The sequence below is a fragment of the Toxorhynchites rutilus genome, chromosome 1 (assembly GCF_029784135.1).
Source record: "Toxorhynchites rutilus septentrionalis strain SRP chromosome 1, ASM2978413v1, whole genome shotgun sequence".
Classification (NCBI taxonomy): Eukaryota; Metazoa; Arthropoda; class Insecta; order Diptera; family Culicidae; genus Toxorhynchites; species Toxorhynchites rutilus.
In genome coordinates this window covers 75715776-75740054 of record NC_073744.1, presented here as the reverse complement: position 1 = coordinate 75740054, position 24279 = coordinate 75715776, and the positions used below count along the sequence as shown (strand labels likewise).

Below are 24279 nucleotides of genomic sequence, written 5' to 3'. Positions count from 1 at the left end.
GAATCACATACAAAATTCTAGAACGACATTTACTTTTTTGGGAACTAAATAAACGAAATCTTAACGTTTACTTCGCCATAGCGTCAATTCTATGTACTGATGCAATGTCAAAGGCACCAACGAAGCCCTTATGATGACAGAAAACAAGCGATGTTATCTGCTTCGAATGAAGAAAATGTCTGAACATTTGCATCTACAGAGATCCTTTATTCATACCCTAGCGTAAATATTACTCTTCCTACCAGTAACCAACGTAACCTAACCAATAACGTAACCTACCAGTAACCAACGAAACTGCAGGAAAAAAATACGGGTTTTCGGAAGCGAGCAACACTTAACTTTTTACTTCCGTTATACATAAGGACAGTCTCAGTCCCATTTTATGTGGCGCACAATCTTAACGTTTACTTCGCCATAGCGTCAATTCTATGTACTGAAGCAATGTCAAAGGCACCAACGAAGCCCTCATGATGACAGAAAACAAGCGATGTTATCTGCTTCGAATGAAGAAAATGTCTGAACATTTGCCTCTACAGAGATCCTTTATTCATACCCTAGCGCAAATATTACTCTTCCGCTCATGGTGCTACTGACACTCGACCGCAACGGTTACGTTTTTAGCGCCATTCTAAAAGAGAAGCATAGAAATAAAAGTTTTCTCCTACAACCGGATGCATAGCTTTTTTCAAAGCTGTTTTCGGTACTAAATAAAGCGTTCTTTTTCAGCAACAGTTGTCCGGACATCAGGAAAGGAGGAAGCAGCCGAGAAGCCCCCAACGGCCATTCAGGAAGTTGGTTCGGTCGGATTGGCCACTTTGACCGGCAGTTTTCACTGCCCCTTGCGTGTCCCGCTGTTTGCGCCCGTCTCATCAGCAACGTTTTCCCTGACAGTGACGCGCGATTTTGGCGCAATTTCTTCTCATCAATCATCAGCAGCTCAGGAGGTGTAAGGTGTGAAAGGAGGTTATTTTCACTTCGTCGTTTCGAACCGCTGCGGCTGTTGCCCTGCCGTCGGCGGTATCCGGTCCCTTCCCCGCTACCCCACTACCATTAGGTGGTGATCTTCGAGGAGGTCCTTCATCACGATCGGTGAGTGACCAAACTTTTCATTTTACCAGGAGTTAGTGAAAGATAGGACGCCCAAAGGGTATAGGTTAGGAAATTTTTATTACATATCCCAAATTAATTTTATATAACAGACATTTAAAAGTGACTTTTCCAAGTGTTTTTAAAACAGTGCTTTTCTGCCCCAAGTGTTTTTCAGCCAAGTGATTGCGGTGTTCGTCCTTGTAACTGCGTTGGCATTGTCCCCCGCCGTTACCGTCCTCCGCCGTTTTCGTCCCCGCTGTTATTGTCCCCCGACGCACAACGTACATAAAATAAGAAAATTTAAAAACTTTTTACCTGGCTGTACCTAGGTATAGCCAGCCTTAAACATGGCTTCCAGCAGCTCCGGCGCCGGAAGGCCAACAAATATATACAATGGTGTTCCCACCACCCACACTTCCCCCAAATGGGCTGATCCCTTTGGCGGAAATTTGCAAATTTTATTGTTAAGAGCAACTGATGGTAATATTCTTCCACCCAACCCCTTCGTTGTATCGAAATCGATCCAAGGTGTGATCGGAGGTAAATTTAAAGATGCAAAACCTCAACGCGATGATAAAGGTCGCCTTCAATATGTTCTACAAATACGCGACGTCAAACAGATTGAACCTTTATTGGGTATGAAGTCGCTATCTGACTCGACCCCAATTGAAATAATTTTTCATCCCACTCTTAATCAACGCAAGTGTGTAGTATCTTGCTGGGATGTTGTTTTCATGCCAGAGGATCAACTTCTTACTGAACTCTCTGAGCAAAAAGTTATCGGTGTCAAAAGAATATTTAGATACGATACAATTAAAAAGGAAAAGGTAGCAACTTCTACCCTAATCCTAACCATCAACGGAACAGTCATTCCCGAAGCGATTAACTTCGGTTTCATTCGCGCACCAACCAGAAACTACTATCCAAGCCCGATGCAATGCTTCGGATGCTATAATTATGGACACACTTTCAAGAAGTGTATGAAGAAAATACAGTTATGCCGTAACTGTGGTGTAGCACACCCAGAACTAAACCAAACCGATAAAGAAAAGGCGAAGAAGTTTCAATGCAATGCACCTGCCTCATGCGTGAACTGCAAGGAAAATCACTCCTCCACTAGCAGGAAGTGCCCAGCTTGGATCGCCGAGGACAAAATAACACGAGTTAGGATTGATAAAGGAATCTCCTACAAGGAAGCTAAATCCATTTGTGAAAACAATAATGGTTCTTCCTACGCTAGTAAATTGAAAGAGCGGCTCGACAATATCCAAAACACAGGATGCCAACAATGCAAGTGCAACTGTACACAAACAAAGTCAGCTCCTATTAAATCGAATAAGACTGTTTCTATTCAGGCCAATAAAAAATCTGAACAGGGATCCAGCATCATTCCAATTGACTCTGAGGAAGATTCTGAATCTCCAATGGAAATCGAATCAACTTACTCAAACAAAAGAAAAATCATCTCGAAAACAACAACTTCAGATGAATTCAAATCATCGGAAGATGAACAACCAATTGAGAAGGAATCTTCTAGGAAGAAACCTAAAAATAAGAAATCGACCCCAACCCTACAGAAGACCCAATCCCACCAGAACTACCTATCACAACCCAGCACTTCAACCCAACCAATTGGATCCAATCCACCTACTACCCAACACAAACCCAATCCTACTACCAACAAACCAATTGTTAATGTTTCCAAAAATGATCCGAGACTAAAACTCAAACAATCCAAGGGTGAAAAACCCAACCACAACTAATTTCAACTGATTTCTACTCCACCAATCTCCAATTTATCCTCCACACCTCAGCCCACTTCCCTCCTTCCAATCTTAACATTCAATCCCCCACCTAATCATACACCATCGTCTCGAGACCCTATCCCTAATCGCAAACTTTCCATTCAATGGAACTTGCGTGGGCTTTACAGTTCAATGAACGAAATAAAATTAATGTTAGCGGAAGAGAAACATCTCCCACTAACCCTAGCTTTCCAAGAAACTAAAGTACCGACTGGTACAGACATGAATAGTGCCCTAGGAGGCAAATTCAAATGGTATTTTTGTGACGGACTATCTTCACAACAAGGAGGAACATGCCTCGCTGTCCTAAGTCACCTTTCTCATACTGTGATCCCCATAACATCACCACTACAAATATGTGCAGTCCAACTCAAGGGACCTTTCCAGGTAACCCTTGCTTCAATATACATATCCCTTCAGCACAATATCAATGATTTTGAAGTTGATTTGGTAAATGCTTTCAAACAATTACCACACCCATTTATTATCATGGGTGACTTCAACGCACACCATACTTCCTGGGGAGGAAAAAAATGTGACGCAAGAGGTCATACGATTCTTAGAATCATCCAAAAACTGAACCTCATTATCATCAACGATCATCAACATACCAGACTCGATCCACGTTTTGGATCAACGTCTGCCCTCGATCTCACGATCGCATCTTGGGAACTGGCACCCAGACTAAATTGGTTTGTTGACAATGACCTCAGAGGAAGTGATCACTTCCCAATTCACATCAGAACATTAACAAGGAATCCCAATATTACTCTTCGCAGAAAATGGAAATACCAATCAGCCAACTGGGAAGGCTTCGAATCTACAATTGACAGCTTACTTCAAGCACACATAAGCTACTCTGTTGATGACTTTACTCAAGCCATTCTCTCCGCTGCAGAAGTAAATATCTACAGAACAAGTGGGAACCCCGGTCGTAAGGCTGTCCCCTGGTGGAATAACGAAGTAGCACTTGCCATCAAAAAAAGAAGAAAACTGCTTCGTCTTCTCAGACGTCTTCCAGATGGAAACAACAGCAAAAGGATTGCTTTATCCAATTTTCAGGAAGCTAGAGCTAATGCCAGAAAAGCAATAGCCGAAGCAAAAACCCAAAGCTGGACTGAATTTCTTGATGAATTTAATCCTTCAACATCTTCAAAAGAACTATGGAACAAGGTCAACGCTCTCAGTGGCAAGAAAGCTTCTAACTGCTATTCCATTGAGATCAACGGTATTACTACTGAAGACCCTGGTACCATAGCCGAACATCTGGCAGATCATTTCGCCAAATCTTCATCCACTTCGAATTACACCAATGCCTTTAAGAATATCAAAGCCAAAGCAGAACTAGAAGTGTTTCCCTCTGCTACAGGTCAACAGCACGAATACAACAAACCTTTCTCCATGGACGAGCTGCTCTGGGCCCTTAAAAGGTCCAAAGGTAAGTCAGCCGGCCCGGATAATATCGAATACCCGATGATAAGACACCTGCCCCACCATGCGAAAACCCTGCTTTTGCAGATTTTCAACGAGTGCTGGACAAACAGATACTTTCCAGATTCATGGAAAGCTGGCATGGTAATCCCGATCCCCAAAGCAAAGGAGGACAAACGTGATGTGAATAGCTATCGCCCTATCACGCTCCTCAGCTGCTTAGGGAAACTTTTTGAAAGGATGATTAACCGAAGACTGATAACAACCCTCGAAGAACAACAACTACTAGACCCCAGACAACATGCTTACCGTCGAGGAAAAGGCACAAGTACATATTTCTGCCATCTCAACCAATTTCTCCATGACTCCACACAGAAGAGACAACACAATGAACTTGCTTTGCTTGATCTTTCCAAAGCATTCGATACCACCTGGAAGCATAATATCATAGATCAACTCCACCAATGGGGATTCGAAGGTTACCTCTTCGAAATCATTCAAAGTTTCCTCCTCAACCGAAGTTTTCAAGTTTTCTTCGGAGGGTCAATATCTGAAAGCCGAGTTCAAGAAAACGGAGTACCACAGGGCTCTGTTCTTTCGGCAACTCTCTTCTTAATAGCAATGCAATCAGTTTTCGATGTTATTCCACGAAACATCGAAATACTGGCATATGCCGACGATATACTGCTTATGGCCCGAGCATCATTCACTGAACTTGCACGCAGAAGACTCCAGATAGGAATCTCTGCTATTAGCAGCTGGGCAGATTCAATTGGTTTCAAAATTTCAGCACAAAAATCCAATATACTTCATTGCTGCAGACCACATCAAAAAGACAAAAGCAGATATCAAAAGCCGTATCCGGTTAACGATGGTAATAAGTGGTCGCAGCCGCTTAAGCGCGCGTAAAACCATTTATAAAATCGGTAGAAGTATCGTCTTCACAAAAATGCTATACGGGATTGAACTCTTCAGCAGTGCATCCTGGAAATCAATTGATCATTTAAAACCTTGCTACCATAGCGTAATCAGATATGCCTCAGGAGCCTGTAAGTCCAGCCCAATAAAAGCTTTGCTTGTGGAGGCTGGCCAAGTTCCCTTCGAAATGTTCATCACCAGAGCCTTGGCCAATCGAGCCATCCGAATCTCACAGAAATATCCAAATCTCACATCAACCACCACGAGAGCTAGCAAATGGCTTCAAGACATTTGCAATATCACTCTCCCGGGAGCCGCTCCTCTAACTAGAGAAGGCCCTCGACCATGGTACGACCAAGGACCAAAATTTGACTGGACTATTAAAAGCTCTGTTAGAGCTGGTGAAGCCAACAGTATAGTCACAGCTATCTTCAACAATCACATACATAAACAGTTCCCCTTCCATCGCAAAATCTTCACAGATGGATCTGTTGATGGTGATAAAGTAGGATTTGGCATATTTTCCGACAATGCTCAGATAAAATTCCAATTACCATCCATTTGTTCAATTTTCTCAGCAGAAACAGCTGCCCTCCTCGTTGCGATATCACTATGTGATGATAACACGAAAACGGTGATTTTCTCCGATTCCTACAGTTCCCTGCTTGCACTCCAGAGTGGCGAAAATAAGCACCCCTGGACCCAAAGCATTGAAGCTGGAATCAAGGGAAAGGACATCGTTTTCTGTTGGATCCCGGGACACTGCGGAATTCAAGGAAATGAATTAGCTGATCGTCTTGCCAAAGAGGGAAGAAACTCTGAACTATGGACTGATATCCCCCCGTCCGAAGACATCATCAGATGGGTTGATAACAACCTACGATCGTGTTGGGATATAAATTGGAACACCTCTAATGACTTCTTTCTAAGAAAGATAAAGAATACCACCCATCCTTGGATGGACAGTACTAAGCGCCCCATTCAAGTATGCCTGACACGCTTGCGTATCGGGCATACTCTCTTAACACATAATTACTTGATCGCAAATCAACCGCGCTGCACATGGTGCAATGTAAGGCTCACAGTAGAGCATTTGTTAATCAATTGCCCAGTTTTTAACATCTCTAGAACAAAATTTCAGGTTGGAGACAGCATCAGAACTGCATTAGCAAGAGACGACATCGAAGAGGACCGGACCATAAAATTCTTAAAGGATACAGGTTTACTCGACAAAATTTAATAATATAATATCGAAATGAATACACATTAAAAGTATTTTCCTTTTCTGTTCTTTTATTTTCAGCAAAAGATGAGCAGGTTTTTACGCCCATTTTAGAAGCAAGCTCTTCAAGCACACTAAAATGGGCTTTTTCCCTGCTCCAATTGTTTGGTTGTGTTTTTGGCCCCAGAGCCGTGTAGGGTGCGGCGATACGACATACGTCCATAGCGGTTACTAAGACTGAGTCGAGCGAGAATAACGAATTTTGCAATAGTTTTTCTTAGTTTTCCTTTAGTTAAATTTCCCGCCCTCAAGGGCAAGAGACGAATGAACTCTCAGAGTTTAAAGTCTCTCTAATTCAATACCTTCCTTCCTACTCTTCCGCTACCTCCCTCTTTGTACACCCAGGTTTTTTTTCACGCGGTTTTTTTTGCGCGGTATTTGGTAACGGAGAGTTCATCGGGCGGTGCAACGGGGCGGGGATTTTACGGGCAGCGATTCGTGAATGTCTTTCCCTGTCTACTTAGCTCTGGACGATCCAACAGTGGTACTGCACATGCATCGGCAGTAGAGTGTACAAATCACAAGGGAATCTTCTAGCAACAGCACATGACCTCATTCGTGAGGAAAACCGAGCTACCAGTAACCAACGAAACTGCAGGAAAAAAAATACGACAGTCCCATTTGATATCTATCATTAGGTGACATGGTTTTTGTTTTACGCGGATTTTCCAATTAACGCGGTTTTTTACGTGTTTTTTTTACACGGTACGTATGCCCCGCGTAAAAAAAATTATAGCAGGTTGTGTCCAAGATACGACCGCATTGTTGACGTAGAACTACGCTGTTATTTTATATAAGTCGCTTGTTAATAACTTCGGATATTATTTTATAATGCTGTGAAATTTTAGAAATAACTGTTTAGTAGAATAGTTTGATCGCCCTGAATTTTTTATTGTAGAATCAGTTGACGATAACTGATTGATGATGTATTCTTGCCCTCGCAGAACAATACACTAGCTGATTGTATGTCGCAATTTGTTTCATGTCAATGCATTGAAAATTTACCTCGAACGCTATTCCGGTGACCTTTTTCGCAACTGACATAGATATCAGATACAGTCGATTCCCGCACTATTTTTACGTAAGGGTTATGAAACACGCATCTGCACACATGAATATCCATATTTCGATGGATTGAAGCGACTAAATATACACACACTTATCTCCGTTCTGTCTCCTTTCTGTTAATATTGCCGGTCTAGATTAGCTTAGCTGTCATCCTTGATGGAGAGAGTATTGCTACCGCCACGCGGTTGCATAATTTGCACCACGATAATAATTTGCTTCTTCATCTTCTTTTCTTTGTTCACGGAGACTTTAAGGGGGTATTCTAGTGTAGAAACACGAATTTTGGACGTTTTTTCGAACTCCGTAAAAACAAAACAAAGGATATTTTTATTATCCATTATATCATTATTTGTTCATCTATCTTTTGATAATAAAACAAAAATAGAACGGGGGAAAAATATTCATAATTAGAATAGTTAACAGCTGATGAAGTGAGAGGGAGCCCTTCTGGTTATCTGAAGCAAAAAAACCGAATAGATTCTGAATCAGTGAAGATGTCGCTATCGCATGAACCTCGGACAAGTCTAAAACATGTTTTTTTGGCAAAATGGCGGCCGTTTGAAAAACAAAATGCCGTTTAAAACGTTTTTTCTTACGTTTCTCAATTTTTTAAAAATAGTAAAATTTAAAAAATATTATTTTTTTAGAGGTTCATGCAATAGAGAGATGCCTGCAGATTGTATCCATATAATTTCGAAAATAGTTATTAACGTTAACTTTATTTCATGGAAACGTTACCTGTTTTCTGATTTGAAAAAAAAGTGAAGTGAGATGTAAGTGTAGTGGGAACTTAAGTGTATAAAGCGCAATAATGGGTCTTCAGGCAGAATGAGCAATGTTCAAATAAAAAATATAAATGAAGATTAACTTCTCTATATAAAATTCAATGCGAATGAAAAACTTTGTTTTCTGCATGTGGTAAAATCATCATTCCTAGTAAAAGTAATGGCTTCCGTTTCAACTTACCCCTTTTTTCAACCTGTCCCGGTGTACCCCGGTGTTTCTTTTTGCGCACCTGTTGTAGCTATGACTAGCTGAACATTAACAAAATATCGCCCAACTAGATCCTTTTGTCTTTTCCGTTTTTGTGCTGTAAGATATCAAACCGGCCTGGAGTTGTATAATGCACACGATATTATTCGCGCTCCTCAAACACCCAATAATCCAAGTTGTTCACAGCATTGCTCAACTGAAAAATACTGGTCTCTAGTAGAGCGAAAACTCACACTGACTCATAGATTTGAGGAACATTTCGGCACAACTAACTTGCATCTCGATCCGTTGATTTTTCAACTAATTTTCATTTTCTCACATTTTTTATTCAATGTACTTGATTTGTAGATCACCTTAAAAGTTAAAAACTTATTTCCATCATTATTACTTTTACTCTTAGTTCTGTTTTTTTTTTTCATTTTGTTTACCGCTCTCACTTTTCTGCCTGGATTATTATGCTGCCGCTGCGCGAATGTCTCCTTAAAATCCTTTTGCTATGCGCGGCCGGGGGCTGCATTTGCGCTCCTGGATTACACGCTGCTCTCCCTTTCCATTTTTTTTTCTTTAGTATACACCCATCACAGATTCCGCAATGATCGGGGTCTCTGCTAGCAACGGTTTACCAGCGCTATTTGCTACCATCACACGGTTTTTTTTTGTTTGCTTTATGTTATGTTTTGCTTTATATGAAGTTATGTTTCTTCAAACGTTTCCTCGCCTTTCCTATGTGTCCCTAGTCCTTCCTGTTTCTTTATATTTCCCCGTCAACAATGCCATCGTGACCATCGTTGTTATTGATCTTATCAAAATTATCACTAGTCTCAATTATACACAAAATATATGTTACACAGTAATTAGATTTCATGTGTTTTTTTTTCTCTCTCGTTCAGCATTATTGTTTGTTTGCTTCGATTTCATTGTATTTTTATTTTTTCTTATTTGTTCTGTTTGCTTTCGAGATGGTGCTTCTTTCCTTTTTTTTGTTGATGTAAATATTGTATGTGTGTATGTGCGAATTTCAACTGCGAACGGAACACACGATTGCCAAGCGTACACAAAACTGACATTTTTTTTCTTTCTTCGACTCCTCTTTAAATTCTCAGATCGGGATTGTGCCGTGGTAGATTTTTTTTTCATAGTCAATGCGCGATTTTTGAGACGATCAAATCGTATTAAATGATTCTTTCAGCCCGCTGAACCGAATTAGCGACTCAGATTGTTGATTAAAGGCGTAACTTGAATAATTTACTCCCTAGTTGTTTACGAGATCAGAACCACAGTTAGTGTATGTTGCCTGTTTTCTCACGTTTTATCCTTTCTTTGTCCAAAGCATACATTGTTTCGACTAAATTTTGAACTCAGGAAACGCAAAAAAAACGGTTGCAGCAGAATTTGACCAAAGTAAAAAACCGAAGCTTGTGGTCTCTATTTTTGCACAGCCAGGTCCTTCTCACGAAGCACTGTGGAAAACACATCTGCTGTTTGCGTTCATCAAGCGTATTGCTATCATTTTACTTAGATTGGTGGGTTTGTATCGTAACGATAAAGTTCCGCGACGCGCGCGTCGATCGGGAGAAGCGCAGTAAAACCACAGTCGTTTCAAAGAAAAAACAAACAAAGTAGCGGCGTTCCGGGAGCCGCTATGGGCGGGACAGAATCTCTTCTCGTTCTCCGGTGCGCACTTCGTTATGTTTTACTCCTAACATTTATGTTTTTTTTGGTATAGCTTAGTGTACATAATTACACCTATATAGTAGATCGAAGTAATATGAACGCCTATTAAGTAGTAGTGCTTCTCGTTACAGGCCGAAGAAGTGTGGGAAAAACGTTAGGTGATATCGATGGGATCATCGAGAAGGACCGGAATAAGAGAAGAGCTGCTGCCCGGCGCCGCGTTCTGCTGGATAACATTACAAAAACGCGGGAGGTGCATCTATTCCGCACGGTATGAAAAAACAACAGGGCAGAACAGAATCGCGATCAGATTTTCTAGGTTTAATTTTATTGTTAACGGTAGTTCCGAAATAGTTATTCATAGAGTTATAATCACATATAAAGCTACTAAATTTATTCGTGTTTAATTTTTGCTTGCTTTTATATCAATCCTTACTTTTGTCTGTTTCAATAATTTTTGTTTTGTTTTATATTTTTCCTTGCTCCAAGTTTTTCGTCAAATAAATTCAGTGATTCTTTTTTTCCATCAGGAATTTCACCGTGTTTCGCGGAAGTTTTGTTTTTCTGTCTCACCTAACGAGTTTTTCGTTTGTTAAAAAGTAGCGACTAAAACAAATAATTATATAACTAGCAATAATAGCTTGTTTTTTGTCTTACATTGATTTGTTTGAAAAATGAACACCTTCTCAACTAGGACGGGAAAAACACCAACTTGCCAAGAACGCGAATCCAATTTTGTAAATTTCGAGGTGTCCTCAACGATATGCAGCCTAAGTAAACCAAAGATTAAAAACTAAGCATTTTACCGATATATAAAAAACAAGGTTCAACTCCTAAAAAATACCTCACAAGAATGCTACGAACATGAACAATTTTGAAGCGAATTTTATCTGTGTTATGTAGAACAGCTTTGTTTCCCAAAAGTTGAGTAATGCTTTTGCTCAGTAGTGTGTATGTGTAATAGATATCCGATATTTTCGTATTATAATTTCCAAACAACAAAAAAAGAATTACAGGGATTCATTTTGGCGCTTTCTCCGCTTTTTTTGGGCTTCCACCTCTCGCATCTGTTTCTTCTCATTTGTTTCGTTTAATTAATTATATTATATTAGCTAACATATATAGACAAAAATATCACATTGTATAAATTAATTTAATTTATTTGAATTAAAATGATTTCACTTCCCTCTGCATCGGCCCGCTTTGTCCCGGCCGGGCGTTTCCCTTCTGTTCGGTCGAAAAACGTCCCGCAACTGACCCGACTGGACATGTAGACAACGTAGCACGAGGAGAGAAAAGTGTTTTGATTTGAGAAGAAAACTCCGGAGAAAACATTTCTTCTTTCCGCTCTGTTCAAACTAGTTCGTTCTTCGCCTTGCCAAAGGGACCATATTTATTTTGTAAAAAAAAATGAGAAAACGATACTGAAAATTATACTCAAACGATGTCCCTTGTGTGAATTTTCTGTTGTTCCATGGTTATTTTTTTTCTTCATTTTTCCTCTCCCTCTTGCTCTACTCATATGGTTATTATTGATACATACGTACTACTACTAAGAGAATCGTACTAACGAGAGACTATCTTGAAACTAGATTTTCTAAGCAAAGAACTGCCTTTTTTTTTGTTTCCACGTGGTGGTACTCCTTGCTTTGGTGGAGACATCCCTACACACTCAACGCGCTGCCGTTGTTCGTACTGCACACTCTACTGTAAACAGATATCACTACGCATCGAAACGGAAGCTGCGATCGAGGACGCCGACCCCAGCGATACGGCAGCAGACTGCGACGACGATGTCACGGGCAAGCAATTTCGGGCGTTAGAGCTACTGCTACTGTCGATTATACCCGCAGAAATTGCGGTATTTCCGCCTCCCCGGCGGTAGTGATACTGCTGTTGTTGGGAATGATGATTGTTGCTGACGCTGTTGTTATTGCCGTTGCTGTTGCTGCTGCCGCGGCCACTCCCCGGATACCCGCTTGTGCCGCTAAGAAACTGTTTCAACTGGCTACCACTCAAGGGTTCCGCTGATGAAGTGCTGGTGGCGGTCCTATCGATGATGCTCGGGCTACCACCGTTTGTCGTCGTTTGCAGCTCCAACTGCTGACGCAACTGGGAGTAGTTGTTGAGGTTCAGATTCAAGTTTCTCCCGATGGTTGCAACAGTGACGGCATCCGCCACCGCGGCAGCCACAGCGTTCGCCAAGCCGGCCGCTATGTCATTCACGTTTACAATCGAGGACGACGAAGAGTTGTGCTTCTTCAAACCCTTGGACAGTGTTGGCATCTTGTCACAGCTGGCGAGTTGTTGCTTGAGAAGAGTTCCCACAGCGCATGCATTAGTTGGCCGAGAGCTAGGTTGCAACGTGGTCTGTCCGGAGCTACCGTTGGTAAGATGGTTGATAAGCAGCGACGACGACGCCGACGACGGAGACGTAGCAGCAGCTTTGGGACTAGCGAAGATGTTTGCGTCCACCAGATGCTGTTGCTTTCGAGAGGTTTGCTGCAGTAATTGGGATGACGATGCCGACGAGGCTAGCTGCTGGTAGAGCGCAACGGCAGCAGTTGATGAGGGATTTGTTGTAGCGGTTGTAGTTGACAATGACGATAGCAAACATGATGATGGTGATACTGACGATGATGATGATGATGTCATTGATGAAGACGATGACGAAGAAGATGGTGACGTTGTAGTAGTAGTTGTTGTGATAGTAGCTGCTGGTGACGGCGACGTTGACATCACGGACTGTACGGATGTCAACATCTTATTTCAGCTCATCTTGACCCGCTTGCGGGGTGGTCCGATCGGTGGTATCTGCTGCGTGGCAAGGGCGCGAAATGCTTCGTTTATCAGATGCGGGTGCGTCGTCACCATGTTCTTCCAGCCGACGGTTTCCATCACATCGGTCGCATGGCTGCTGGTAATGGGGAGGAAGCGTAGGGCGAGAGAGAGAGAATGGGAAATGTTTGAAAATTAATACGAGAATTTAGTGTTAGTCGTCTTGGGGCTGTCCACATATCACGTGAACAGCAAAAAGTTCGATTTTGGACCCTTCCCTCCTCCTCCGTGAACAAGCGTAGACATCTACTCTACCCTGCCTTTAGGAAGGCTATGGATGTATGGAAAAAAATTCATCATCGAATTTCAAAAATTGACCATGTACATTTTGTTTATTGGTCCAAAAAATGATCTGTCCATAGTTTCAGCTCAATCGGACATGATTTAGGGAGGCCTCAAAGCGCTCAAAATTTTGATTTTTTGATCCTCGAGAATCTTCCAAGGGCGCTCTCAGGCCCAAGTCCCAAAAGGTCGATTTTTGGCTAAAATTTTTTCGTCGAGATAACACCAGTTCTCGACGTTTCATGCATTTTTAAGTCATTTGACATCAAAAAAAAAAATTCGATTTTCGGAATTTCCTTTACTCCCCCTGGAAGATATTAGAGAATCTAAAAATCAAAACTTTGAGCGCTTTGAGGCCTCCATAAATCATGTCCGATTGAGCTGAAACTATGGACAGGTCATTTTTTTGGGCCAATCAACAAAATGTACATGGTCGGTTTTTTGAAAGTTGACATGACCATTCTGGATATTCTGTTTCATATATGCTTTGATAAGAGAAAGAATCGAGGAAATAATTGAATTGCGCCTATGTTGCTTTATTCTCATTTGCCTTATTTCATATTTTGTGTTTCGTTCATAATAAAAAAACTAAATTCATCTCCCGCTCTCTCGTATCCCGTATGCATGTATCGATGTTTGAGTTTGAAATGGTTCGACATATACTACAGGGAAGCTAGAATTTTTTTTGTATCGTACATGAAAAAAACGTATAAAATAGCGTGCAATGTTGTGTTCAGAACCACTGACAAATTTGTGAATTTTGTTGAAAACGGATTTATTTTTCTGTATGTTTTTTTTTTGATAGAATTGATCTCAGAGACAAAGTGAATTAAAATTTTGTTCAGAATTCCTAACAAACTGCACGCTATGTACTAATACTAACGCAAGGACCTTTATAGCATACCTAATAACTGTATAAGTTTGTTGGTTTGAGTTCACGGTGGGTAGACAATAAATCGTCCATTAATGGTGCAACTACTTTTTTGCATCAGAAATCAAGTTTTTGTTTCACTTTATATGGACGTTAAAATAAGATTGTGTACGCGGGTAAAGTTAATCGTGTCAGGGGGAAGTAGAAATGTGGATTGAAGTCAGTTGAATGAAGAAGCAGATTTGTATTCATTAGTCACGTCAATTAGAATAAGTATTGACTAGAATAGTTCATCAGTCATCCTCGCTCTCAAAGCTCGTCATTCGTTTTATAGTCACATCACATTCTGTTGACGGCGAATACCACAATAGTCCTAGTCGAAGCGAAGCTACAGAGAGGAGAGTCGATCTTCATTGTTCACCTTCGAAGATTTCGGGCCCTACTAGTAGTGGCATGTGCGGTTGGCATATACAATTGTAGCGATTGTGATCATTTAGTTCTTCTTCTCCTTCTTCTTAAATGACACTAACGTTCCCAGATTAACTTCGCCGTCTAAACGTAGTATTACTTGCGTCATTTTCGTTAGTACTTAATTGAGATTGTTTCTATGCCAAATAACACGTCTTGAATGCAATCTGTGTGGCAAGCTCTAGAAACACGTGTGACCACAGTGCAAGCCGGAGGAAATTTCTTTGGCGAAAAATTCTCCCGACCAGAACGGGAATCGAACCCGAATCCCCGGCATATTAGGTTTGTCGCTAATCACTCGACCATGGAAACACACAATTTAGTTCTTCTACGAAAATGAATCTGATTTAGTTTAGATGAAATTGTATCCCATTTTATCAAAACAATTTCAAACATCTCCGACGCGGCATACAAACAATATGCTCGACTGCTCGACTCATATTTTTGTTTAACTCTTATACGGGCTGTGGTAACTATATTGCCAGCAACCATTTTATGGTTTTCTCTTCCTTAACAATAAATTATTACTTCTATCCTTATTTGGTAACTAGTTCTGATATCTGGCAACATGTCCGATTTATTTTGAGAGCGAAAAAATCAAAACTTTTTATTTTTGAGCCATTTGTGTGTTAACAACTCCCAATTTAGGATGGCGATGAAAAAAAAAATTCAAAAGATTCAATGGAAATTCTGTTCCTTAAGTCCAACGTTTACTAAGTCTTCTACAAAAATATTACGACGCCCTTATCAATGCACATATTTGCAGCAGCCATGACGAAAATAGTCAAGTTACTAGTTCGATACTTTGTTCGTACTGTCAGCTCCATCCTGGAGCGAAGAAGTTGGACAACGCGAGGCACTTCATGTCCGCCGGATAAAGGCGATTCGGCACTAACAACGTTATTTTCCAGGTAATCCAGGTTTCGGCCGCCCGACAGTGCTGCGCGACCGTGAAGTAAAGCAGAAGCTAAGTGGGTCCGAGAGCCAGGTGGCCTCATTGTTACGGACCTAGCTTAGAAATTGAAAGTTAGAATTTTATTGCTGGCAATTAGACGCTTCCCACTTGAATCTTTTTCGTGGGAAGCAAGTTTTGATAAGACCCAAGACGAGAACGCCGTATGGGCCACCCGAAGAGATGATAAAAATGTATATGTAGGTCTGTCCCTTAGGAACCGCATGGAAAGAGCGCGAACGGCAGAAATAGGAAGGCGGATAACCACGTGGTTTGGTTATCTGTCCAAGAAAGAGGAATCTTTTTTCTCTCTTTTGAGATTAGGTTAGGCTAAAATCTGTATATATAATCTAAGTTTTCTCACAATAAGTCAGTTCAAATCGTAAGTTCAATTCGTTCAGTAAACAAGTGAGTTCACTTAGTACAATTTATCCAAGCATAAAGTAAAGTTTTTAGTAAGCAGTTAATGTTTGATTTAGCACGTTAAGTGATCCGAAATTCATCAAACAAAGCACCATCCAAGTGTTGGAAACCAGGCGCCACACAAGAGTAAAAGATAAAACAAACAACACCAAGAATCCTAAAACCGAAAAGTAATTGCAAGTTTCACTCGGACGGACCAATCTGGAGCCGTCTGATTCTGAAACGTTTTTGCGATTACGGGATTTTTTTGACAGGGCTTAGACCATAAGAGAACCAGGCAAAATACTTCTTGAAAACTAACGAAATCCAAGGAATTAGTTTCCCTGATTTTCATTTGTGGCTCCAGAGAGGAGGAGCCAGTCCAAAGATTTGAAATTAAACAAAATCTCGGAGTTAATTTCCCTGGTTTTCACTCATCGTTCCGCGCCTTGGGCTGGGAGGTCGGTGTAACTGTTCGAGAGGCTGAAGGTACTGGTGAAAAACATCTTTCCGATGAAACGCGACATCGTGGTCCAATTGGATGACGCGACCTACTTAACACTGAACCACAATGCCTGGTTGGGGACCGGGTACTGTACGTTCCCCACCACGGAGGTAAGTCTTTCTGTGGCTGACGATCGGTGAGAAAGATCACGTGAGCGAGGATGTAGTCTTTTGGTCTTTTGGTTTTTTATGTCCTCGGCCCATAATGCCAAGAAATCACTGAAGGGGATGGACCAACTGAAGATAGACGTTGTACCCAAGCCTCCCAATGACAGCTGCGAGCAATAGAAAATTTTTGTACGAGCCTCAAACAGAGGAGCTAACCCAATAATTTCGTGGCCAAACTGAGAAGCAGCTGACCGCAGAGGCCACGAAGAGCTGAAGAATATTCCAACATCCATCTTTTCATCGGTCATGGTTGACTATCATAAAGCCGCCCGGCAGAGCGTCGAGGCATTTTTTTGGAAGAGTTGATAAACGTAGGATAATTTGTTCCATTGAATTATCTTTTGAGGTTTTTTTTCATAACCATCCGGAATTAGTCAATTATTTCAATGCATACGTTATTGAACAAGTACACTGAATTCTTTTTTACGCGACTGGTGCGTGCACGCAAGATGAAAAAAAAAATCGCGAGAAAATACATTGCCCCATCACAATTATCTTCTACTCTACAGACAAAATCGTGTCTGCATGTCCGACATGTCAATTTTACTCTCACGTAGACCCGAACCTAGAGCATAGGTTATACTTTCATATGGCTTAGCTCAGAAACTATCCTCGCTCGAAGTTGGAGACAATAATCCTCCACTACCAAATTAAGGTTAGGTTACATTCAGAATACAAATTTGAATAAAGAAGTTGAAACGATGTGAGAAAGTAGAAGTTAATATTCCACAGGGTAGCGTTCTCAGGGAAGCTCAACTTACAACTGCGGAGAGTTTAAACATTCTTAGATGCAGAACAGATTTCATCAATTTTTGAATTTAAATCTCAATGTATTTTTAACAGAATCTCAATTTAACGTGTCCACGTATACATTATCTGTACACCTTTCTCCTCTCTGTGGACTCGCGTGGATATTTCCGTTCCCCCTATCCACCCTAAATTTGTCCACGTGGTATGTGGACACCCCTTTTGTTCGGAAACATTGGCCAGTTCAGTGCAAAGTGATGCAAATATGTATAGGCAACTTACGTATTGATGAAGTCTATCGTCTGCGCCTTAAGCTGGTCGGCACTGTGCAGGTCGGCGAGAATCAGCGTCTCAGCGGCCGTTTCCACCGAGAGGTTAACACAGAGGGCTTCTTCGCACATCACTTTCAGCTTCTCGAGGGCGTATTTGTCCGCCGCCGCTAGCAGATCATCCGCCATTTTGTCCAGGTTGGGTGCCTTGCCGGTGTAGATAAACCGGAGCATTTCCTTTAATACTTCGTGGTCGACGTCGGTGATTGCCACGCGATTCTGCTTACGCTCCTCCATCTCGTGCTCGAACATTGCCGCAAACACCGGACTGCGTGCTGCGTGGAAGGATAACGAATTTAGAGTGGTCATCGAATACTGAGAGGATAAATGCACCACTTACCAGCTAGGATTGCTTTGTGTGCTTGGAATTCCCGACCACCGACCGCTAACGTGACGTCGCTGAATTTCTCATTGTCGAACAGGATCCCCAGATCCTCTGATAGTTTACATTCTGGCACTTTGAATTGTATGATGTTGCTCTGACCGGAGATGTTGACGCTATCCGCGACCACGCTGACCTGTAAGCAGTTTCAAAAACAAAACCATTTCAGAATCTAATAAGGCACCAAATATCGGCTCGGCTCTCTCACCTCGCAGAATATCGTGAGTTTGTCCTCGGGCAGCAGACCGTTCGCTTCGTCCAGCAGAAAGTCCCGCCGGATGAACTTCTTGAAGCCCCAGTCCTTCCCCTGCACGAATCGGTACGCCCGCTGGGATTCCATCGCTTTCGTTTCCTCCCGTTTTGCGTTCAGTATCGAGAATTTGAACTTTGCCCGCACCTCGGATTTATTGCAGGACACTAGTAGCAGGTAGAGCGAGAGGTAGTCTTTACTTTCCTCGTCCAAGCCCTTTGGATTGACGCGCAAACACCTGTAATTGAAGAACATTATTACATTAGTTAAAGGGGTTTCATTAGAAGTCATTCGGTATAGTTTATAGCCAGCTCGTATCTGTGGAAAACAAGAACCGTGAGATCCAAAATCAAACTTCATCATCCTAGACTTTAAATGACATCAATGAATACACATCACAAACGTCGTTTTTCTTTAACACACTCAGATTCCTCACAAGGAACCCAAAGTTGGATCTAGTATAATATTTGAAACCTGAAACCAATTGAATCATTTGTTTGAGAGTCCCCTTAACGCCACTTTTATCAATTTTTTTTTGTTTTGAGTCCTTGAGGGTATCAAAATTTCAGAAAAAGTTAGTTCTACAAACTCCTTTAAATCGGGGTTGCAAATATTCGTTTGTTTAAGAAACCCTATAAGTCCATGTTTCTTATCACCACAGGCAACGCTGCAATAGATATACAATTATATTCATTGTGTACATCCGAGTCGTGAGAAGCGTGTGCTACTCATTTAATCGCAATGTCTTCTGATTCGGATTGGGACCCGGACATGACCACAAAATGTAAGCGTGAAGTTCGGCGAACAGACGAATATAAAGCGGAAATCATAAAAAAAATCATTGGACCGTATACAAAAATAGGAAGGGAAAGGATGTCCCAGCAGTCTTTAGAAAACAAACGCAGCGCTGCGCTTGAGTTTAATTTTCATCAGCGCGCGCTCAAAGAAAACTCGTATTCTATCTTGCACGGAATTCATAAGCACGACAGTGCAAAATGCACCCGGCGCAGAACTCAGATACTAAACATTTCTTCTCACTTGTGTGATGCGCGTCTCTTTCTATACACACACATACACATCAAATTCTAGCGCCCGCTTTGTCTTCGTTCGTTCTAAGCAAAGCATAAAAACAACAGTGCGTCCCCATTTGAACCGTATACGCTTATGTGAAGAAAAATATCTCAACAGAGAGAGCAATCCAGTGTCAAGCGCGCAGTATAGAAATACGGCGCAAGCACGGCGCAAATTTCAGCGTAAAACTCAGCTTAACACTGGGCGCAAATCTCTGCATAAGAACGGCGCTGACAACCAAACATTTCATCTGTGTTTCGGAGCGTGCTCATTCGCCAGAGAGCATGTGTGCACAAGGAGTGGGAGCTCAACTGGGTACAAAAATCTTGTTGCGCATCAGCACCGAGTTGCATTCTGAAGACTGTGTTCCAGCTGTGAAAGCAGGAGCGGATTGCATCTGCAGATAGGTTTGCTTGGTAGAAAATACAAGCGAACAGGACTGATACTTGAAAAACTTGATCGATATCATACGTCATCGAAAGAGAAATATCCCGGATGGATTAGGTAAAGTATGCATGGGCAAAATGTTCCGACATTACTCTAACGATTTGAGAGGCAAATCATATCCCGGAAACCCCAAGCAGAAAGCTGTAATTGACCTTGTTAGACAACACATTTCGTCGTTTGCGGTAAAAGTATCCCACTACACCACCGTCGAGAGAACTACGAGAAACTACGCAAGAAAACAACTCTTTCGTAGGAAAACAGTGGCCCGAAAACCTCCAATGGCAAAAAAAAATCCACTTCTAGTATTCGCAGTTTAATAAGTTTTCTCACTCGAAAGACTTCAATGATATGTCGGTGGAAAAAAAAATTCATACGTCACGCCAACAGTAGTACAATAATAGTGCCATACAAATGAAAAACAAATTTCTGCATAACTCGAAAACTAATCAAGCAAATGGAGTCAAATTTTGCATGTGAAGATTTTAGGGGGAACGAAACGATTCTATGGTGAATAGACACTCCTCCCCCTCTCTAAGGGGAGAATATGGGAGGAGTCTGTCTTTATTCTATCATATTTTCTGTATCAACCATTTATTCCATGTAACGGAGAAACACGTTATTTGCAAGTGTTTGGAAAATATTGAACGAGAATTGTGTCTGAAAATAATCTGATATTATAATAATGAGTTTTGGAAGTACTAGGAATTTTAAAGTAAAAGGTAAATTCAACGGGGTCGATTAGAAGATCAATCAATGAACAGTTCTGCGATTGAACTCATGAACTTGCGCTTAGTAAGAAAACGTGAATGTTTGAAGGTATTGATAAAAAAACAAATTTTGGGCGGGACGAAGTTTGCCGGGTCAGCTAGTGAACAATAAAGGTGCATAAAACTTCTCGTTTGTCCACCAACTTCAAAACGTTATATTTTGAACTTAAATTATCATATTGATGAAAAAGTGGTTTCACATTATATGTTTTGGGTGTAATAACCGAACCTGATACCAACAAATAGGAGGACCAGATCAAAATTTTGAGAAAAAACAGTTTTTAGTCGTTTTCTCACAAGCGCTTCCAATGGACTTATGAGGTTTCTCAAACAAACGATTCAATTGCTCCTCTCGTGACTACTCTTTGGAAGGTCACATCCTTATTCATCCTTGTTCAAAAATGCTGCAAAGCAGGTCAGCGATTTTCAGAAGTTGCTTTACCTTATTTCTACGTTGATTTACGACCATTGATTTCGGTAAAAAAAATTTATTTCATAATCAGTCATTCTATGTCTAAACGATATAGTGGTTCTCAGATTTTTATGCACTTTGATAGTTTTGTTCCTTGGCACAAAATATAAGATCCGTATATTTCTTATTTTTTCATTCGGGTGTTCATTTCCATTTCAGGGAGGTTCTAAAAACCAATTTTTCTCCTTCTTCCAAAAATGTTTTTTTTTAATATTCATAACTTTTGAACTACTGCATTACAATACACTGCACTACAAAACACTGCACTACAGATGATCGACATAACAAATTGAAGCCATTAATCTGCTAGTCTTCTCTGAAAAAATGGATTTGGTTTTCGTAATAATTGATTGTATTTGTTTTTTTTATAGTTTACATGGTTTCTGGGCCGAGGGTTTTTTCTTGAAAGCTGAGCTAATTTACATAACATATCCTCAAGTCAGAGTCGTTTTTTTGAAATTGTCTTTAAAAAAAAATCCCACATGCGCAGCAATCGGATTTTGTTTTCGTAATTATTATATTTCATTGTGGTTTAAGGTCTCGGGACCAAGGGTGCTATATTTTTTCGTGAAAGCTGAGGTTTTTTTACATACCATATTCAAAAAATCATAATTTTTGAACCACTGAACCGATTTAGAAAATCAACATATCAAAGTGAAGCCAACGAGCTTTTTTTTGATTGATTTTTGCCTTGCGGAAAAAAATAACTCTAGTCGCATAGGAATATTGAACGAAGACTGAAAACATGTTAACTTTGAAATATCATAGCTCAGACCATGTAAACTATAAAAAAACAAATACAATTGATAATTTTGAAAACAAAATCATTTTTTTGCAAGTCTAATATTTTTTCAAATCATACTAGTTCATTGCCTTCAATACGATATGTCAATCATTTCAATCGTTCCAGTAATTCGAAGGTCATGATTTTTTTAAAGTCATTTTTGGATTATATTTTTTTCACGATTGAACATCAATACTCAATAACTCTTCCTAAGACACTATTTCGGTATGACTCATAGTTTTTGAGATATAAATTATCAAAGATTTTTCTAACTAAAATCTATACGCCTGATTGAAAAGTTACACTTTAGTCAAAAAATTCCTATTCTCAATAATTCCCATGCACATGTTTTTAGAATCTGCATTTTTAGTACGATTTCATTTGGAATTGCTCTATGGGAAAAAATCGACCTTGAAATTTCAAAAGGCTATCCCACAAAAAATGCTCACCACCTCGAAAAAACACCCTATGCAAAATATGAGCTCATTCGTACTTTATTTACCAGTGTCTCAGTCGTTAAAATTTATTTTTTTTGAAAACCGAAAAATCGCCGAAAAAGTGGGGTTTCAATTTTTTTATGACAAATGTCTTATAATTCGATTTTATTGTCGAGATTTCTTAACATCTCGAAAAAAAATAATCAAAAAAATGTTTTTTTTGACACATGGTTTTTCCGTCTGAAAAGTCGATTTTTGACAAAAAAAAATTCGAGACGACAGTAGATCTCGACGTTTCATGCAATTTTAAGACATTTGGCATTTCGATTTTCAAAAAACTCAAACTTTGACTGCTTTGCGCCACTCTTCCTCAAATCCGATTGGACTGATATTTTGTATAGGGTGTTTTCTCGAGGTGGTAAACATTTTTTCTAGGGTAATTTTTTGAAATTCGGGATGACCATTTTCATTGGCACCCTACTGTATACATAGGGCGTTATATAGATACAGGGCATAAAAAATAATTTTCTAAGAAACGTACAACAATAACTAAAAAATGAAATATTTGAAACTCTTATAACTCGACAACTACTACGCATCTATTTGGCGTTTGCCGATTGATCGTTCCACTGGATAACTCATTTTTATTTGTTCAAATAATATCTTGCCAAAAAGTAAGTAGAGTAGGAAAACGCAGGAGATAGCAGCGTTCAAAATATAAATATAATCTAACACCCTTTTTCTGAGACACCCTGGCTAGCTTTTCGTTCACCTTGGTAACACTTACTGACAGTCAGTTATGTCAGATTCAGTTGTGGTAATCATTCAGTTAGCGTATTCCGTAGGGATTCTGCTGCTTCATGAAGCATGGCGGGTTCTTTATTTATTTATTTCGGCTCAATGTCTTTACAACATGGCCTGATTCACAATTCACAATTTCTCCAACTAACTAGGTTCGTGGCTATCCCTTTCCAATTCCGCGGACATACCGTGCTCATCATGTCATGCTCCACTTGGTCTATCTTGCGCGTTGCGCTCCTCGTCGTCTCGTTCCAGCCGGATTCCCGATGAACACAATTTTTGCAGGTTAGTTGTCTGACATTCTTGCAACATGTCCTCCCCAGCGTATCCTTCCAGCTTTGATCACTGGGGTAACTGGTTACTGGGATACTGGGTTCGCCGGTGAGTTGCGCGAGCTCGTGGTTCATCTTTCGCCTCCATACGCCGTCCTCCTGTACACCACCGAAGATGGTTCCTAACACCCGTCGTTCAAAGACTCCGAGTGCTCGCAGGTCCTCTTCGAGTATTGTCCAAGTTTCGTGCCCGTAAAGGACAACCGGTCTTATTGGCGTTTTATATAGGGAACATTTCGCATTAGTTGGGGGTGGTACATCTTCATTATTTACTGCACCAACGTAATCGCTTCCATCGTCATATAGGTCATCTGCCTGTACGCCATTCAGGTGTTCGGGATGTTTCTGGTTTCTGGTAGAACTTTCGCGTCTCATGAGAACGGTGCATCGGTACCGAATGTTGTTCACAACGGAGAGTTTTGGGCGCATCTTAACCATCACTAGGTAGTGGTCCGAATCGATGTTAGCGCCTCGATAGGTTCTGACCTCAGTTATGTCCGAGAAATGCCGACCGTCTATTAGAATATGGTCGATCTGAGATTTAGTTTGATTTGATGACCTCCAGGTGTATTGATGGAGGAATTTGTGTTGAAACAAGGTACTGCGTACGGCCATATTCTTAGAGGTGACGAAATCGATGAGTATTAAGTCGTTTTCATTTGTCAACTGATGTGCGCTGTACATACCAATTACAGGTTTGAACTCCTCCTGTACT

The 24279-nt window shown here is 40.7% G+C and overlaps 2 protein-coding genes across 3 annotated transcripts in view; both read right to left on the bottom strand.

Annotated features, from left to right (window-relative positions):
* Nucleotides 1-8890: 8890 nt before the first annotated feature.
* On the bottom strand, nt 8891-13023 carry LOC129763650 (uncharacterized protein DDB_G0271670-like). Its single transcript, XM_055762898.1, has one exon. It carries the CDS (start codon nt 13021-13023, stop codon nt 11965-11967), a length of 1059 nt encoding a protein of 352 aa, XP_055618873.1. The 3' UTR covers nt 8891-11964.
* A 6-nt stretch (nt 13024-13029) lies between these two features.
* The window catches only part of LOC129763649 (protein roadkill), a 55906-nt gene continuing 44656 nt past the window's right edge, over nt 13030-24279 (bottom strand). The window contains exons 3-6 of one of the 2 annotated variants that reach the window (XM_055762896.1): nt 18412-18691; nt 18162-18339; nt 17775-18096; nt 13030-13177 (exon numbers count right to left, since the gene is read on the bottom strand). In XM_055762896.1, the coding sequence (XP_055618871.1) occupies nt 13030-13177; nt 17775-18096; nt 18162-18339; nt 18412-18691 (928 nt within the window). The remainder of the gene's footprint in view (nt 13178-17774; nt 18097-18161; nt 18340-18411; nt 18692-24279) is intronic. The other variant, XM_055762897.1, reaches the window with a different exon arrangement.

What these genes read in the sequence shown, in the direction of transcription:
- LOC129763650 (XM_055762898.1), bottom strand. Translation starts at nt 13,023, where the DNA reads ATGTTGACATCCGTACAGTCCGTGATGTCAACGTCGCCGTCACCAGCA.